The sequence below is a fragment of the Oncorhynchus keta genome, chromosome 31 (genome assembly GCF_023373465.1).
Source record: "Oncorhynchus keta strain PuntledgeMale-10-30-2019 chromosome 31, Oket_V2, whole genome shotgun sequence".
NCBI lineage: Eukaryota > Metazoa > Chordata > Actinopteri > Salmoniformes > Salmonidae > Oncorhynchus > Oncorhynchus keta.
This window is the reverse complement of record NC_068451.1, coordinates 2,503,601-2,521,623: the sequence shown is the minus strand read 5'-3', so window position 1 is coordinate 2,521,623 and position 18,023 is coordinate 2,503,601. Positions and strand designations below refer to the sequence as shown.

The window sequence follows — 18,023 nt, the reverse complement described above, 5'->3', positions numbered from 1 at the left end:
ATTTTCCAAATGGACAATGACCCCAAGCATACTTCCAAAGTTGTGGCAAAATGGCTTAAGGACAACAAATTCAAGGTATTGGAGTGGCCATCACAAAGCCCTGACCTCAATCCCATAGAAAATGTGTGGGTAAAACTGAAAAAGTGTGTGCGAGCAAGGAGGCCTAAAACCCTGACTCAGTTACACCTGCTCTGTCAGGAGGAATGGGCCAAAATTCACCCAACTTATTGTGGGAATCTTGTGGAAGGCTACCTGAAACGCTTGACCAAAGTAAGACAATGTAAAGGCAATGCTACCAAATACAAATTGAGTGTATAAACTTCTGACCCACTGAATGTGATGAAAGAAATGAAAGCTGAAATAAATCACTCTACTATTATTCTGACATTTCACATTCTTAAAATAAAGTGCCGATCCTAACTGACCTAAAATAGGACATTTTTACTAAGATTAAATGTCAGGAATTGTGAAACAGATGTTTAAATGTATTTGGCTAAGGTGTATGTAAACTTCCGACAACTGTAATTACAAATCATTTGTAAACTGCAAATTGACTGCAAGATGCCCAAAAAGATAGTTTGACTAAAACAATCATTTCAAACCTTGTTTAAATTTGTATACGATGACGTCTCCATTTTGCGTGGGAATACTTGGAACAGATTTCTTAAATTAAAATCACTTCGAGCAGATTTCCTGGTGTTTTTACAGTCTTATGTCCAACAATGAAAACTCATTTTATCTCCGAAAACTTGGGGGGCCAAATAAAACAAGGGGCCAACAGTTAAGAGAACCCTGCTCTATACTAAAGAGAGAGACAGACTGGGCAGTGACACAGGTGCAGTCTGGTGCCAATAGCTATAGTCACAGTAAGAGCCTCCACATGGCCATCAGTGACACTGTAGAGCAGATCGCACATAAGGCCAACGTGGGTTAAACCATGCAGAGCTGGGCTTAGACAAAGCCAGACACAGAACCCAAGCCCAGTGCACCTGTCCTACTCCTCTCATTCATTCACCCTCTCACTCAGCAGCTCACTCCTGATATTTCAATTTCTAAAATCTCCCAAATCCATAGTGATAGGAGGACAATGATGTCAGTCAGTGTTTCCCCTGTATTCGCATTACACCAAAAAAAAATAAGCAATGCTAATGATAACTGTCTTCTGGTAGATGGAAAGGCTTTCCCAAAAACCTAATCAATTATAACAATAACTAACTGGAGTAGCCTCTGCCTACCTGGTAGAACTATTTCAGGATTATTTTCATCAGTGCAGTAGGCATTTGTTTTGCTAACACTATCACGTGTGCTACAGAGAAACACAGCTAACGAAACAGTGCTCGGTGCATGTGCACTTGAATTAAAAGGTAACTACACAAAAAAGTGTGTCTTATATGTTTCCCAGACTTCAAAAGTGGTGCCCTGATGTAGTTTTTGTTAATAGATGTAGTTTTTGTTAATAGAGAGCTTCATAATAGCCAGTTACCATTGCTGTGATTTTACCCCTTATACTATACACAACCACCCAATAAGAACAATGCCAACTGATACAAAACATGCCCGTTGTTCCTGGGAGAGCAGCCTGTTGTGAGGGCAATATCCCAGGAGGGGGTCTGTTTTGCAGGAGGTGCGGGGGGTGGGGGCAGGTGACGTGCCTGTTATCCAGGAGACGCCGCAGATGGTACAACCGTGTTTTTACATAAGCATTGTTGTGATGGATCCCCCTGGTGAACCATAAATTGAGGCCAAGTCTGTGTGGGGGGGTGGCCCAGGAGACTAGGGTGTTTAAGGTGGGGAAGCCCTATAATGACTCATGTGACTAGCTAATGGCTGGTGGCTAAGAGAGGCAGAACATCTTCTCCACTTAAGAAGAACGGAACAGAGCGTAGACTGAAAATAATTCAAGAGAACATTTATTGGATCTCTATAGTCTCACTGTTGCAGCTTGCTATTGACCTCCCTCTGCCCCCAGCTGTGCCCTCGACACTATATGTGAACTAATGGAAACTAAGCTTGATGCCCTCAATCTCACACAAATCATCAATGAAACTACCAGATACAACCTCAAATCAGTAAACACGGGCACCCTCATAGATGTCATCCTAACTAATTCACCCTCCAAATACACCTCTGCTGTTTCCAATCAAGATCTCAGCGATCACTGCCTCATTGCCTGCATCCGTAATCGGTCTGCGACCAAACGACCACCCCTCATCACTGTCAAACGCTCCCTGAAACACTTCTGTGAGCAGGCCTTTCTAAATCGACCTGGCCCGGGGTACCCTGGAATGACATTGACCTCACCCAGTCAGTAGATGATGCCTGGCAATTCTTTAAAAGTACCTTCCTCACCATCTTAAATAAGCATGCCCCTAAAAAAAAATCTGAACTAGGAATAGATATAGTCCTTGGTTCACGCCAGACCTGTCTGCCCTTGACCAGCACAAAAACATCCTGCGGCGTTCTGCATTAGCATCGAATAGCCCCCGTGATATGCAACTTTTCAGGAAAGTTAGGAACAAATATACACAGGCAGTTAGAAAAGCTATGGCAAGCTTTTTCAAACAGAAATTTGCATCCTGTAGTACTAACTCAAATGTTATGGGACACTAAAGTCCATTGAGAATAAGAGCACCTCCTCCCAGCTGCCCACTGCTGAGGCTAAGAAACATTGTCACCACCGATAAATCCACTATAATTGAGAATTTCAATAAGCATTTCTCTACAGCTGGCCATGCTTTCCACATCGCTACCCCTACCACGGTCAACTGCCCGGGCACCCTCCACAGCAACCCGCCAAAGCCCCCACCATTTCTCCTTTACCCAAATCCAGATAGCCAATGTTTTGAAAGAGCTGCAAAATCTGAAACCCTACAAATCAGCCGGGCTAGACAATCTGGACCCTCTCTTTCTAAAATGATCTGCTGAAATTGTTGCAACCCCTATTACTAGCCTGTTCAACCTCTCTTTCGTATCGTCTGAGATTCCCAAAGATTGGAAAGCTGCCGTGGTCATCCCCCTCTTCAAAGGGGGTGACACTCTAGACCCAAACTGCTACAGACCTACATCTATCCTAACCTGTCTTTCTAAGGTCTTCGAAAGCCAAGTTAAACAGATTACTGACCATTTCGAATCCCACCATACCTTCTCCGCTATGCAATCTGGTATCAGAGCTGGTCATGGGTGCACCTCAGCCACGCTCAAGGTTCTAAACGACATCATAACCGCCATCGATAAGAGACATTACTGTGCAGCCGTATTCATCGACCTGGCCAAGGCTTTCGACTCTGTCAATCACAACATTCTTATGGCCTATTTCCTTAACTTACCTCATTTGCACTCACTGTATATAGACTTTTTGTTTTCTTTTGTTCTACTGTATGTTTTGTTTATTCCATGTGTAACTCTGTGTTGTTGTATGTGTCGAATTGCTACGCATTATCTTGGCCAGGTCACAGTTGCAAATGACAACTTGTTCTCAACTAGCCTCCCTGGTTAAATCAAATAAATAAAAAATAGTAGTCGGTTTGTTTACCTGTTTGACGTAAACCCCGGTCCGGGAAAACAGATCCACAATCTCAGGATGATGCCTGCTCTCCTGGTTCCCGTGCCCCAGACTGAAATTGGTGTTGTTCCCCCAGGTATAAACCTCAGTGGGGTCTGAGAGAGAGAAAACCAAAAGTTTGGTAAAAATGCCTGCCACAGCCAAGACTTCCAACACTATTTCCTACAAGTAGGCAACAACGATTGACAACAGTCTTGACTATGTGCTTAAAAGAAACATCCGCTTTTCCCTTATCATGCATAGTACAAATGAGAGATCGATATGAAATGATAAGCGATCCTCACCAGTCTTTGTAAATACAACGTGTGCTGGTCTGTCCTTCATGGTTAAGTCCAGGACAGAGAGGCCCTCCTTATCCTGGGTGGAGAGAATGCCGCCATGCTGCAACACAGAAGCACCATTCTAGACTAGAGCCACAATATTATTTCCATTTAACTACACCTAGCTGTAGGCCAGTGATGAAGCAAGCAAGAAAAGAGTAGCTACAGAACAAAAGTACTGCCAATGGAAGTCATCCTCCACATACCAATCATTTACAGTGGCAAGCAAAAGTATGTGAACCCTTTGGAATTAACTGGATTTCTGCATAAATCGGACCTAAAAATTTGATCAGCTCTTCATCTAAGTCACAACAATATACCAACACAATATGCTACAACTAATAACACAAAAAATATTGTATTTGTCTATATTTAATACATAATTTAAACATTCACAGTGTAGGTTGGGAAAAGTATGTGAACCCCTAGGCTAATGATTTCTCCAAAAGCTCATTAGAATCAGGAGTCAGCTAACCTGGAGTCCAATCAATGAGACGAGATTGGAGATGTTAGTTAGAGCTGCCCTGCCCTGTAAAAAAAAAATCTCACAAAATGTGACTTTGCTGTTCACAAGAAGCATTTCCTGAAGTGAACCATGCCTCGAACAAAAGATCTCAGAAGACCTACGATTAATAATTGTTGAAAGGCCTAAACCTGGAAAAAGTTACAAAATGATCTCTAAAAGCCTTGATGTTCGTCAGTCCACGGTAAGACAAATGGTCTATAAATAGATTAAGTTCAGCCCTGTTGCTACTCTCCCTAGGAGTGGCCATCCTGCAAAGATGACTACAAGAGCAGTGCAGAATGCTCAATGAGGTTAAGAAGAATCCTAGAGTGTCAGCTAAAGACTTACAGAAGTCTCTGGAACATAATAACATCTCTGTTGACAAGTCAACGATACATAAAACACTAAACAAAAATGGTGTTCATGGGAGGACACCACGGAAGACACTGCTGTCCAAAAAAAAACATTGCTGCACATCTGAAAGAGCACCTGGATGTTCCACAGTGCTACTGGCAAAATATTCTGTGGACAGAATAAACTAAAGTTGAGTTGTTTGGAAGGAACAAACACAACACTACGTGCGGAGAAAAAGAGGCACAGCACACATCAAAACCTCATCCCAACTGTAAAGTCTGGTGGAGGGAGCATCATGTTTTGGTGCTGCTTTGCTTCATGCTATCATCGAGGTAAAAAATGATTTGCTAAGTTCATCAAGACATTTTGCAGGAGAACGTAATGCTATCTGTCTGCCAATTGAAGAACAGAAGTTGGGTGTTGCAACAGGACAAAGACACAAAACACACAAAAGAATTCAATGGCTTCAAAAGAAGCAAATACACCTTCTGGAGTGGCCCAGTCAGAGTCCTGACCTCAACCCGATTGAGATGCTGTGGCATGACCTCAAGAGAGTGGTTCAACCAGACATCCCAAGAACATTGCTGAACTTAAACAGTTTTATAAAGAGGAATGGTCCAAAATTCCTCCAGACCGTTGTGCAGGTCAACTACAGAAAACCTTTAGTTGAGGTCATTGCTGCCAAAGGAGGGTCAAGGGTTCTCATACTTTTCCCACCCTATAATGTGAATGTTAACACTGTATGCTCAATAAAGACATGAAAACATAATTGTTAGTGTGTTATTAGTTAAAGCACACTGTGTTTGTCTATTGTTTGACTTTGATGAAGATCAGATCAAATTTGATGACCAATTTATGCAGAAATCCAGATAATACAAAAGGGTTCACATACCTTTGTCTTGCCACTGTGTTGTAGAGGCCAAAGGAGGCCCAGTCATCTCAACATTAGTTCTGAAACACAGAGGGAGACTCACCTTAACAAGTGACATGAGGCAGTGGATGTGTCCGTAGAAGACGCTGCGGTGCAGGGCAGTCCAGCCAGACTCCTTGTCCTTCACCATGAGGTCAGCGCTCTTCGTCTCCAGCAGCCACTCCAGCAGGGCCCTCTTGCCCAGCGAGGCGGCCAGGTGCAGGGCCGTGCGGCCGAAGGCGTCCCTCAGTGTGGCCGCATTGTGGCAGTGAGTGTTGAGGAAGGCCCGCAGGCGCCCCTCTGAACCCTGCGTCAGCGCCGCCACCACCTCATCTGCATGACGCATGGAGCGGCATTTTGGCGTGCAGTCTGGGGTTGCCATCACCATGCTCATCCTGAGTGTCTTCTAAACCTTGCTGTGAACTCCCCGCTCTAACGTGTTCAGGGAGATCCTGCTCCCCCCAAACTCCAAACTCTAAAACAAACACTGAAACACCCTTCAGTACAACAACAAAACCTAAGATAACGCTTTAGGGCAAGTCAGTTTGACTTTGAAACTATAATGTTTTAATGTAGCTGCTCTCGGAAGAAAATAGAAAAAGGTGGGAGATTGTTTTGGGGTGCTAGAATTGTGCTTGTGTTGAGGTTCCACCGCACCCTAGCAACCCCAGGGCCTTGTTTTAGGTCATCTCAGTCCACCATGTCAACCCAAAACTCAACACAACCAAATGTGTTTGAAACATTCAATGGCATCAGGAATTCATTAAATAAACATCTATAAATACTATACTTATATAAAATACAAATATACTACAAATATTTTCAAAAATACCTTCTTTTACAATTGTTATTATATATATTTTTTTAAATACAATATTTTACAAAGGGCAACAAGTTCATTAACCCTCCAGAAGGTCCCTTCAAATAGTCCATCCAAATTGAGGGGAAAGGCCCCCTTTCCCCCCAAGACACACAAAACCCTTCTCAAAACTCCATAATTGTATTCGGAACCTGGGGGAGAAAGGGTGGACAGTCATTAGTTGCATGTACTTCCAGTGTTTTACAAGGCAGAGAAAACAACTGCTACACAACATAAACATGGCATGTACTAAATGTGTCCACAAAGCCACAGAACAAGCTTATTCAAAGCACAAAGAACAAGTACATGCTCTGGAAAATCCAACATACCCATCTTGCTCTTTAACTGTACTATGCTACATAGATGAAATGGTTCAAACCTAGCAAGACATGTGGAAAGGTCAACGTGCAGTTCAGCACCCCAGATATACAGAAACAACCATCAAGGGTCAATTGACTTGGCACTACTATGCCTATAATAGCAGCCGAGCTAGGCTGTCTATTGACTCCAGGCCAAAAATATTGCACAAACGTTTTAGTAACACGAAAATGGGTATCAAAACAGGAACATGCAACAGTTTGACTGTTTCCACATCATGCACCGTTTGGAGTTGTGAAAGTGAAAAACATGAGTATAATAAAAAGGTATTTAAATAAAGATGCATTGGTCTGCAAAATACCTGTCAGGTGTATGGTGTGCATTAAAATGTCCACCATGTAGTGAACATAGCTAACATATATTGATTAGCTAAGTTAGAAGCGGATACAGTCGATGCTGCTTCAATCTACCCCACTTGCTACTTAGCTAGCTGACTAACATAGTTACCTAAACGTTAAGACTCTTAGGGAGAACTGCACCAGACAATAGGCCACCATTTGTATTCATTGTGCTGCTAGTTAAAGTAATCCAGTGTTATTGCAACCAGCTATATACATGTACACCAACGTTTTTCACCATGATTTAACAGTTTCCTTTAATCTTTCATTCTCTAAATCATGGCTAGTTACCTGCTAACGTTACATTGATAGCTAGCTAGCATTTGAATTTGGAAAGATAAAAAATTAGCTACAAACTATTAACATATTGGACAATATCTCAAATACTTTAATCTAAATCAAACTTGTTATATACGGCACAGGTGACAATGTATCGTTGGTTGTTACTCTGATGTGACCATCGAGGTCTGAATGATGTTACTGACGTGATGATGTTTAGTTAGATTAGCTATGCTAGCGAGTTGCATTGAAAATAGATTGCCACGATCACATTTCACTTTCTCACCTGTCGCTAGATGAAGACGAAAGTGCTTATGAAGCTTGCGCCAATGATACACATCCACTGTGTCATCGTTTCAAAAATATACATTGCTAAAAGCTCTTATTAAACCTAGATATTTGAACAAAACAGATGCTATTCCACTGTTAAGTAAGGATCCAAGAAGGAGGGAGGCTGGGCAACACGGAGACTTCTGATTGGTTGAGAGATCTTGCAATCCCGTTTTCTATTGGACGGTTTCACTATAATCGCTTAAATAATTCCTCTCGATGATTGACGTCACTGCTTAGAGAAATATACTTTTTTTTAATTAACGAAAAGTGACACCTACACTGAGTTACGAGTTGGGAGTAGACTAATTACATGAACGTATTGATTGTTATATCAACACAATATGTTTTTTTTTTTTTACCTTATCACTGGTTTCTCTGGTCCTGGGGGTGCCCAGAGTAGGTCCAGGTTTGCCTACCCTTGGGCCACTGGTTTACAACTTGAAAATAATACATTATGGCCTCAAGTAATAAATGCATGAAGTTTCCTGCAAAGGAAGAATGATTTCTCCTCCACATCTCTTAGTTTCAAATGATGGTCACTTGGGCTCCAGTTAAGAATAGATAAGGGGTCAAGGTTGGAGTAAAGGTTAGACTTGTGGTTCACACCAGGGCTTGACACACATTTACATATTGATGAGTCGTTCCTTCTCTAGTCATACATTTACTTTTTTTGCGACAATAGCAGCATTATTCTTCTTAATCCTAGGAGAACAATTCTGCAGCTGAGTAAGATTAGGAGGCCAGTCATTAGAAACCACCACTAATGAGGAAAGAGTCCAGTCAGAAAGACTTTGGTACATACTTTGGTAAAACTTTAAATTAGGTTATTCTTCAAAACTCATGCCTGTGTAGTTATGAAGAGTTTCAATTCAAAACACTATATATCGATTTTAAGAAATGTTGGTAAATACGATTTTTTAGTTTAAAGAACGTAGGAAGGAGATTAGTGTGTCTGTTCACCATCTAATCCTGGCATGGGGTTGTTAAATGACAGGCATGTATTTGTTTGAAACCTATCACTAGATGGTTTTATTTCATGGAGACAAAGATTTTGTTGCAAAACGAGATACAAATGCCCAAAAGTATGTGGACAACCGTTGAAATTAGTGGATTTGGCTATTTCAGCCATACCCGTTGCTGACAGGTGTATGAAATCAAGCACACAGCCATACGATCTCCATAGACAAACATTGGCAGTGGAATGGCCTTACTGAAGAGCTCAGTGACTTTGAATGTTGCACCTTCATAGGATGCCAGCTTTCCTACAAGTCAGTTCCTCAAATTTCTGCCCTGCTAGAGCTGCCCCGGTCAACTGTAAGAGCTTTTATTGTGAAGTGGAAACGCCTTGGAGCAACAACAGCTCAGCTACGAAGTGGTAGGCCACACACGCTCACAGAACAGGACCGCCAAGCACTGAAGTGTGTAGCATGTACAAATAATCTGTCCTCGGTTGCAACACTCACTACTGAATTCTAAACTGCCTCTGGAAGCAACGTCAGCACAATAACTGTTAGTCAAGAGATTCATGAAATGGGTTTACATGGCCGTACAGCCACACACAAGCCTAAGATCACCATTTGCAATGTCCCACGTCCGCTGTAGTGGTGTAAAGCTTGCCGCCATTGGACTCTGGAGCAGTGGAAATGCGTTCTCTGGGTTGATGATTCACGCTTCACCACCTGGCAGTCCGACGGACTAATCTGGGTTTGGCGGATGTTAAGAGAACGCTACCTGCCCAAATGTAGTGCCAACTGTAAAGTTTGGTGGAGGAGGAATAATGGTCTGGGGCTGTTTTGTGCCCCCATGCACAAAACGAGGTCCATACAGAAATGGTCAGTCTAGACCGGTGTGGAATAACTTGACTGGCCTGCACAGAGCCCTGACCTCTACCCCCTTCGAACACCTTTGGGATTAATTGGAAAGCCAACTGCCTAATCACCCAACTTCAGTGCCCGGCCTCACTAATGCTCTTGTGGATGAATGGAAGGAAGTCCCCGCAGCAATGCTTCAACATCAAGTGGAAATCCTTCCCAAAAGAGTGGAGGCTGTTGTAGCAGCAAAGGGAACTCCATATTAATGCATATGATTTTGGAATGAGATGTTCGATGAGCAGGTGTCCACATACCTTTGGCCATGTAGTGTTATGTCTGCCTCACTTTGAGAAAAAAAGTTGCACTACAAAGTTTTACACCGTTAAATGTGACACATAATTACATTTTAATAAAGAACTGTACATTTGTATTTATGTACTTAAATATGAAAAAAATAGGCCTATATTTAACCATCATATGAGATCTGGGCTCTGGTCAAAAGTAGTGTACAATACAGGGAATAGGGTGCTACTGGGGACGAGCCCAACTAAACGCTATAGCATGAGGCTAGATTCATTATAGGTAGAATTTATATGTTAAATATACAGGATACTTCTATTCCAGCTAAACAATGGGGTATATACAGTGGGGCAAAAAAAGTATTTAGTCAGCCTCCAATTGTGCAAGTTCTCCCACTTAAAAAGATGAGAGAGACCTGTAATTTTCATCATAGGTACACTTCAACTATGACAGACAAAATGAGAAAAAAAATCCTGAAAATCACATTGTAGGATTTTTAATGAATGTATTTGCAAATTATGGTGGAAAATAAGTATTTGGTCAATAACAAAAGTTTATCTCAATACTTTGTTATATACCCTTTGTTGGCAATGACAGAGGTCAAACGTTCTGTAAGTCTTCACGAGGTTTTCACACACTGTTGCTGGTATTTTGGCCCATTCCTCCATGTAGATCTCCTCTAGAGCAGTGATGTTTTGGGGCTGTTGCTGGCCAACACAGACTTTCAACTCCCTCCAAAGATTTTCTATGGGGTTGAGATCTGGAGACTGGCTAGGCCACTCCAGGACCTTGAAATGCTTCTTACGAAGCCACTCCTTCATTGCCCGGGTGGTGTGTTTGCGATCATTGTCATGCTGAAAGACCCAGCCACGTTTCATCTTCAATGCCCTGGCTGATGGAAGGAGGTTTTCACTCAAAATCTCACAATACATGGCCCCATTCATTCTTTCCTTTACACGGATCAGTCGTCCTGGTCCCTTTGCAGAAAAACAGCCTCAAAGCACGATGTTTCCACCCCCATGCTTCACAGTAGGTATGGTGTTCTTTGGATGCAACTCAGCATTCTTTGTCCACCACACACGACGAGTTGAGTTTTTACCAAAAAGTTCTATTTTGGTTTCATCTGACCGTATGACATTCTCCCAATTTTCTTCTGGATCATCCAAATGCTCTCTAGCAAACTTCAGACGGGCCTGGACATGTACTGGCTTAAGTAGGGGGACACGTCTGGCACTGCAGGATTTGAGTCCCCGGCGGCGTAGTGTGTTACTGATGGTAGGCTTTGTTACTTTGGTCCCAGCTCTCTGCAGGTCATTCACTAGGTCCCCCCGTGTGGTTCTGGGATTTTTGCTCACCCGTTCTTGTGGTCATTTTGACCCCACGGGGGGAGATCTTGCGCGGAGCCCCAGATCGAGGGAGAATATAAATGGTCTTGTATGTCTTCCATTTCCTAATAATTGCTCCCACAGTTTATTTCTTCAAACCAAGCTGCTTACCTATTGCAGATTCAGTCTTCCCAGCCTGGTGCAGGTCTACAATTGTGTTTCTGGTGTCCTTTGACAGCTCTTTGCTCTTGGCCATAGTGGAGTTTGGAGTGTGACTGTTTGAGGTTGTGGACAGGTGTCTTTTATACTGATAACAAGTTCAAACAGGTGCCATTAATACAGGTAACAAGTGGAGGACAGAGGAGCCTCTTAAAGAAGAAGTTACAGGTCTGTGAGAGCCAGAAATCTTGCTTGTTTGTAGGTGACCAAATACTTATTTTCCACCATAATTTGCAAATAAATTAATTAAAAATCCTACAATGTGATTTTCTGGATTTATTTTCAAATGTTGTCTGTCATAGTTGAAGTGTACCTATGATGAACATTACAGGCCTCTCTCCCCGTAGCACTCACCTCCGTCATCATGAAGTGCTTTGAGAGACTAGTCAAGGACCATATCACCTCCACCTCTACCCTACCTGACACCCTAGACCCACCCTAGACCCACTCCAATTTGCTTACCGCCCAAATAGGTCCACAGACGATGCAATCTCAACCACACTGCACACTGCCCTAACCCATCTGGACAAGAGGAATACCTATGTGAGAATGCTGTTCATCAACTACAGCTCAGCATTTAACACCATAGTACCCTCCAAACTCGTCATCAAGCTCGACCCCGCCCTGTGCAACTGGGTACTGGACTTCCTGACGGGCCGCCCCCAGGTGGTGAGGGTAGGTAACAACATCTCCACCCCGCTGATCCTCAAAACCTGGGGCCCCACAAGGGTGCGTTCTGAGCCCCCTCCTGTACTCCCTGTTCACCCATGACTGCGTGGCCACGCACGCTCCAACTCAATCATCAAGTTTGCGGACGACACAACAGTGGTAGGCTTGATTACCAACAACGACGAGACAGCCTACAGGGAGGAGGTGAGGGCCCTCGGAGTGTGGTGTCAGGAAAATAACCTCACACTCAACGTCAACAAAACTAAGGAGATGATTGTGGACTTCAGGAAACAGCAGAGTAAACACCCCCCTATCCACATCGATGGAACAGTAGTGGAGAGGGTAGTAAGTTTTAAGTTCCTCGGCGTACACATCTCAGACAAAATGAATTGGTCCACCCACACAGACAGCATCGTGAAGATGGCGCAGCAGCGCCTCTTCAACCTCAGGACGCTGAAGAAATTCGGCTTGTCACCAAAAGCATTCACAAACTTCTACAGATGCACAATCGAGAGCATCCTTTCGGGCTGTATCACCGCCTGGTACGGCAACTGCTCCGCCCACAACCTGTAAGGCTCTCCAGAGGGTAGTGAGGTCTGCACAACGCATCACCAGGGGCAAACTACCTGCCCTCCAGGACACCTACACCACCCGATGTCACAGGAAGGCCATAAAGATCATCAAGGACAACAACCACCCGAGCCACTGCCTGTTCACCCTGCTATCATCCAGAAGGCGAGGTCAGTACAGGTGCATCAAAGCTGGGACCGAGAGACTGAAAAACAGCTTCTATCTCAAGGCCATCAGACTGTTAAACAGCCACCACTAACATTGAGTGGCTGCTGCCAACACACTGACTCAACTCCAGCCACTTTAATAATGGGAATTGATGGGAATTGATGTAAAATATATAACTAGCCACTTTAAACAATGCTACTTAATATAATGTTTACATACCCTACATTATTTATCTCATATGTATACGTATATACTGTACTCTATATCATCTACTGCATCTTTATGTAATACATGTATCACTAGCCACTTTGAACTATGCCACTTTGTTTACATACTAATCTCATATGTATATACTGTACTCGATACCATCTACTGCATCTTGCCTATGCCGCTCTGTACCATCACTCATTCATATATCTTTATGTACATATTCTTTATCCCTTTACACTTGTGTGTATAAGGTAGTCGTTTTAGAATTGTTAGCTAGATTACTCATTGGTTATTACTGCATTGTCGGAACTAGAAGCACAAGCATTTCGCTCCACTCGCATTAACATCTACTAACCATGTGTATGTGACAAATAAAATTAGATTTGATTTGGATTTGATCTTTTTAAGTGGGAGAACTTGCACAATAGGTGGCTGACTAAATACTTTTTTGCCCCACTGTATATACATAGCGTTTTGCAGGGGGAATTTTTTTTTTTAATACACATCTAAGAACAGTAATATTTTACACACACACATTAAAGGTACACATAAACATGTATTTCTGATGAAGAAAAAAAGCGAAAAATTGGTGGATATACCATTTTGGAAATAAACTATTTTAATGCTGCTCTCCTTTATTTGGACCAGATTAAGTTTTGGTGAGCACCAGTTTAGCTATTTTGCAAGGGGATAAGTTTCTCTTATGTAATTACAAAAACATTACAATAGATCACTAAAAGTTATGTTAATAGGTTTTTATCATTAACATTTTAATAGAATGTTGTTACTAGAGTAATTACAGTGCAGGTAGCCTAATGGTTAAGAGCGTTGGGCCAGTAACCAAAAGGTCACTGGTTTGAAAAATCTGTTGATGTGCCCTTGAGCAAGGCACTTAACCCATATTGCTCCAGTAAGTCGCTCTGGATAAGAGTATCTGCTAAATGACGTAAATGTCACTACATGTATAAGAACATGAATTTTACTGTAAACCTATGTACTATTTCTCTCTCAATCACACACACACACACACACACGCACGCACGCACGCACACACGCACACACACACACACACACACACACACACACACACACACACACACACACACACACACACACACTAACAGCAGTGCTTGGTTTCTCTCCACCCCAGAACTTCATCAGTGTTATGCCCTGGACCCTGGGGACTTTGTGCTCCTCATCAATCAGTTAGGATTATATATTGGCTGTTAACTAATATAAATTAACGATCACTGTCTAAAATGACACATGTATGGCCCTGGGAAGATGTTCTGGGTTGGGGGTGCTGTCGGGTGAGGGGGTTCTAGTTCACTAATTTTGTGGGACAAAAAAAAGTCTGATTTTATTTATTTATTATTATTATTATTATTATCTATGCTCATATTTTACTGCTGGCTATTCAAAAAAGCACAGCCCAGTAGGCTATAGTACATTAAACAACCCACATTATGCTCTATCTTTTGATCGTCATTCCCCTCTAAAAGCATATAATAGCCTACATTAAGTGAGGAAGTGCATTACGCAACCAAAGTGATGGATTTTCACTTGACAATAATTTTTCAATTGAATCATAAAGTCTAAAACTAATGGCTTCTTGTGTTCTGAGGTTTAAAACTGCATTCCCTTAGCTCTCCGGCACATTGGCTGAGTGGCCCTGATATCTACAGTGTATCTGAGATGTAACTAATTATATTAAATAATATGCAATACTTGTTTACAGTTTCCAATAATTGAGTATAGTTGATGATGTGTTTGATTTTGGATCGAAAACCTTTCATTAGATTAAACTAGGCTACTTCTGCTATGAAGCAGTGGTTTATTTGGTGCACACCCATAGCATTTTCTTGACCATTAGGCAAATGCCCAATAGAGACTGCACATATTGTGATTGTATATACATTTAAATAAATAAAGGAAACAAGAAATGTGAGCAATATTAAGGATATATAACAAATATTGAATGTGTTGAATGCCAACATTAAGTTACAAAAGCGTCATTGCTCACCCATCGTAATGGAACATGGTATAGCCTTAGCCTTGCAGTGGTTTGGCCGTCGCGGACTAATTTTTCGCATACCCCACTTGGAGAAGGGTCTATTCTTTTTATTCGAGGGAAGCATCGTTGGACCAAGTGTGCTCAGATACTTTTGTTCGAACATTATATCGTGTTTGCTGTGCTTTATCGGACTCCTCGAAATCTAATGGCTATTTACGCACTTCACGTCAAAGGCTGACTCGAGCGTGTGCGAATACAGTTTAGTGAGAACTGCGATAAAACGAACGTCAACCGGATTTGAAAGCCCCACTAAAACGATGAGCATGGTGAGAGACTGGTTGGCACCAAAAACTTTTCTCTTCGTAAATGTATGCGAGGATGCTGTTTAGCTAATGAATGTAATCGTTGCCACCCAGTTTAAATCGGAAGTGAAGCTATTTCCTTCAGGAAAAAGGTTGAAAAGTAGCATTTTGCATGTGGAGGACAGGAACTTGAAGGTGGATTGTGTGACTCGGGGGGGAAAAACATTTGTACACGTTCTACGCGTTGTGCTTCGTTTTATCTATCAGACTCATTGGAACCACGGGTGAGAAAATGCGTTTTTTGAGCTCATTGTTATGTTGTAAACTTGAAGAAACCCGAGAGAATACGACTCTGCTTCGTTTGTGGTTTTTCTTTGCTGTTCTTGTTTCAAATTCAGCCTGTCCTGACAAATGCGTCTGTTTCACATCCACGGTCAAATGTTTGAACCAGGGCTTATTCGCGGTTCCACAGCCATTGCCAGCAAACACTAAAACCCTGTTCATTACTGGGAACAACATTTCCCACCTCACAGCTGAGTCTTTCCCTGTGCCCCTTGAGCAGTTAACAGACTTGTATCTCACAGGAAACCAGGTGGAGCTGGTGGACCACAATGTATTCAACAACTTGCCAAATCTCAGGCTGCTAGACTTGAGTAACAACAGGATTCTGCATTTTAGTGCTCAAGCCTTCCCCGATTACAACAAACTGCTGGACCTTAACCTCAGCAGGGCTTTTTACAACCATACTTCCATGGATGAGCTCTTCAGTCTGCTACGGCATGGCGGAGCCCTTCAACTTACCCGCTTAGACCTGTCCAACAATGACTTGGTGGTCCTCCCTGAGGACATGTTCTCCCACCTCTCCAACCTCACCATCCTCAACCTACAAAACAACTCGCTCATTTTCATCCAGAATGGGACGCTGAGTGTTCCTCGGCTTCGTGAGTTAGACTTGAGGGACAATGCCCTGAGGGAACTACCCAACACTACACTGATGGACTTCAGCCTCAAGCCTGGGCTTCAGGTGCATCTGGCAGGGAACCCTTGGCTCTGTGACTGCAATATCGAGGACCTTGTGTCCTGGCTGAAAAGCTCTGAGCAGGTCACAGACAAGCAGAATATGACCTGTTCTGACCCTGAGGTTCTGAGGCAGTTACCGTTGCTCCAGATAAAAGAGTTGGAGTGTACCTTTTCGGGTGAAATGAAAGGTGTGCTGGAGACCTCGTATGTCTTTCTGGGCATGGTGCTGGCCTTGATTGGAGTGATCTTTCTGTTGGTCCTCTACCTCAACAGGAAGGGGATCAAGCGGTGGCTATACAATATTCGGGACGCATGCAGGGACCACATGGAGGGCTACCATTACAGGTATGAGATCAACTCGGACCCCAGGTTGGCCAACCTCAGCCTCAACTCAGACATTTAAGAGGACTGCTATGTAAGCCAGGGCCCCACAGTGACTGAGGCATTATGACATGGTATGAGCAAGAGATACAGGAGCAACTCTTTAGTTCCGGAGTGCTCCAGCCTGCCTGCAACCCCCTCCATGGTACTGTCCAGACTTCCACAGCAGTTATGACTCCTCAGCCATGACGACCCACAATCTGCCACCACGCATGCCCTTGGCCCCTGCAACGCAGTGTCTGTTTGTTTTTACTCCTTTTCATGCAGTTCCATGGATTGAGAATCATGACTCAGACGGGGTTTGTGAGCGGGCTCTCTGTAATATAAAATGTTCCCTCCCTTGAGCAAAAAAGGATGGTACGTAAAACTCTAACAGACTTATTTTGACTGGTAATAACTAGGCTATATATACACACACATCTATATCCTTTCTGCTGGTTATATTTGAATCACATTTTTGTTTCCACTTTCCTCCCACTGTAAAGTGTTGCTATGCTTGTTTAGATGTCTTTATTCCTTTTTAATATAATGTGATTATTAAAGCATTTGCTAATTTATCTCACTCGTATTGCACTTGTTAGGTGAACATTATCAACATTTTTTCATGATGTACAGCTGAATAAAATGTATTGCGTTGCTGTTTTCCTTTCTCGATTGAGGTCCTTTAAACTCCAGAGACTGAGGAATGTGGAGGTATTTTGGGCAGCAGAGATTCAGGGTCATGAAATGGAGAAGTGCACACTCATTGCAGATTCAAACACATGCAGCAGACAGGTCATCATGCTACAGTCGGTACCAACCATACCACACAGGCAATACTTTATATGTCACCTCCATACATTTAACAAGCTCTCTGTCAGCTCGTGCATATGAGACATTACAGGTAGAAGCCATTGTGTCCAAATTTTACTCTTAAGGAGGTGGGGAAAAGGGTAACTGGGACTTTCGAAGGTGGTAGAATGACTTTGAAGATTAATTGATTTTGAAATACTTTCCAATTAAAGGTAATTAATCTAGAATCTAGATGTGAAGGAATGTTCCTGTCCAATTTAATCCCTGCAAGGATTTGGTTAGAAATCCCTGGCGCGATAGCCAAATAATTGCATAGCGCCGAACCATCCAAAATAATATTTTGACGTCTAGCCAATGGTCAGTGAACAAGCTCTTTGGTTCAACTACACCAAGTACAGGAATGG

General features: G+C 42.6%; 2 protein-coding genes across 3 annotated transcripts in view; one reads left to right on the top strand and one right to left on the bottom strand.

Annotated features, from left to right (window-relative positions):
- LOC118364208 (inhibitor of Bruton tyrosine kinase-like) overlaps positions 1 to 15,256 on the bottom strand; it is a 40,553-nt gene extending 25,297 nt beyond the window's left edge. The window contains exons 1-4 of one of the 2 annotated variants that reach the window (XM_035745539.2): positions 15,134 to 15,256; positions 5,716 to 6,662; positions 3,847 to 3,943; positions 3,533 to 3,657 (exon numbers count right to left, since the gene is read on the bottom strand). In XM_035745539.2, coding sequence (XP_035601432.1) covers positions 3,533 to 3,657; positions 3,847 to 3,943; positions 5,716 to 6,045 — 552 coding nt within the window. In that variant the 5' untranslated portion in view covers positions 6,046 to 6,662; positions 15,134 to 15,256. Of the gene's footprint in view, positions 1 to 3,532; positions 3,658 to 3,846; positions 3,944 to 5,715; positions 6,663 to 7,791; positions 8,001 to 15,133 lie in introns of those variants that run through there. The other variant, XM_035745538.2, reaches the window with a different exon arrangement.
- Positions 15,257 to 15,540: 284 nt separating this feature from the next.
- LOC118364209 (trophoblast glycoprotein-like) lies at positions 15,541 to 17,469 on the top strand. Its single transcript, XM_035745540.2, has one exon. The coding sequence runs from the start codon at positions 15,719 to 15,721 to the stop codon at positions 16,847 to 16,849; it is 1,131 nt and encodes a 376-aa protein (XP_035601433.1). The 5' UTR covers positions 15,541 to 15,718; the 3' UTR covers positions 16,850 to 17,469.
- Positions 17,470 to 18,023: the final 554 nt, after the last annotated feature.

Coding starts and splice junctions, on each gene's coding strand:
- LOC118364209 (XM_035745540.2), top strand. CDS start 15,719: ATGCGTTTTTTGAGCTCATTGTTATGTTGTAAACTTGAAGAAACCCGA.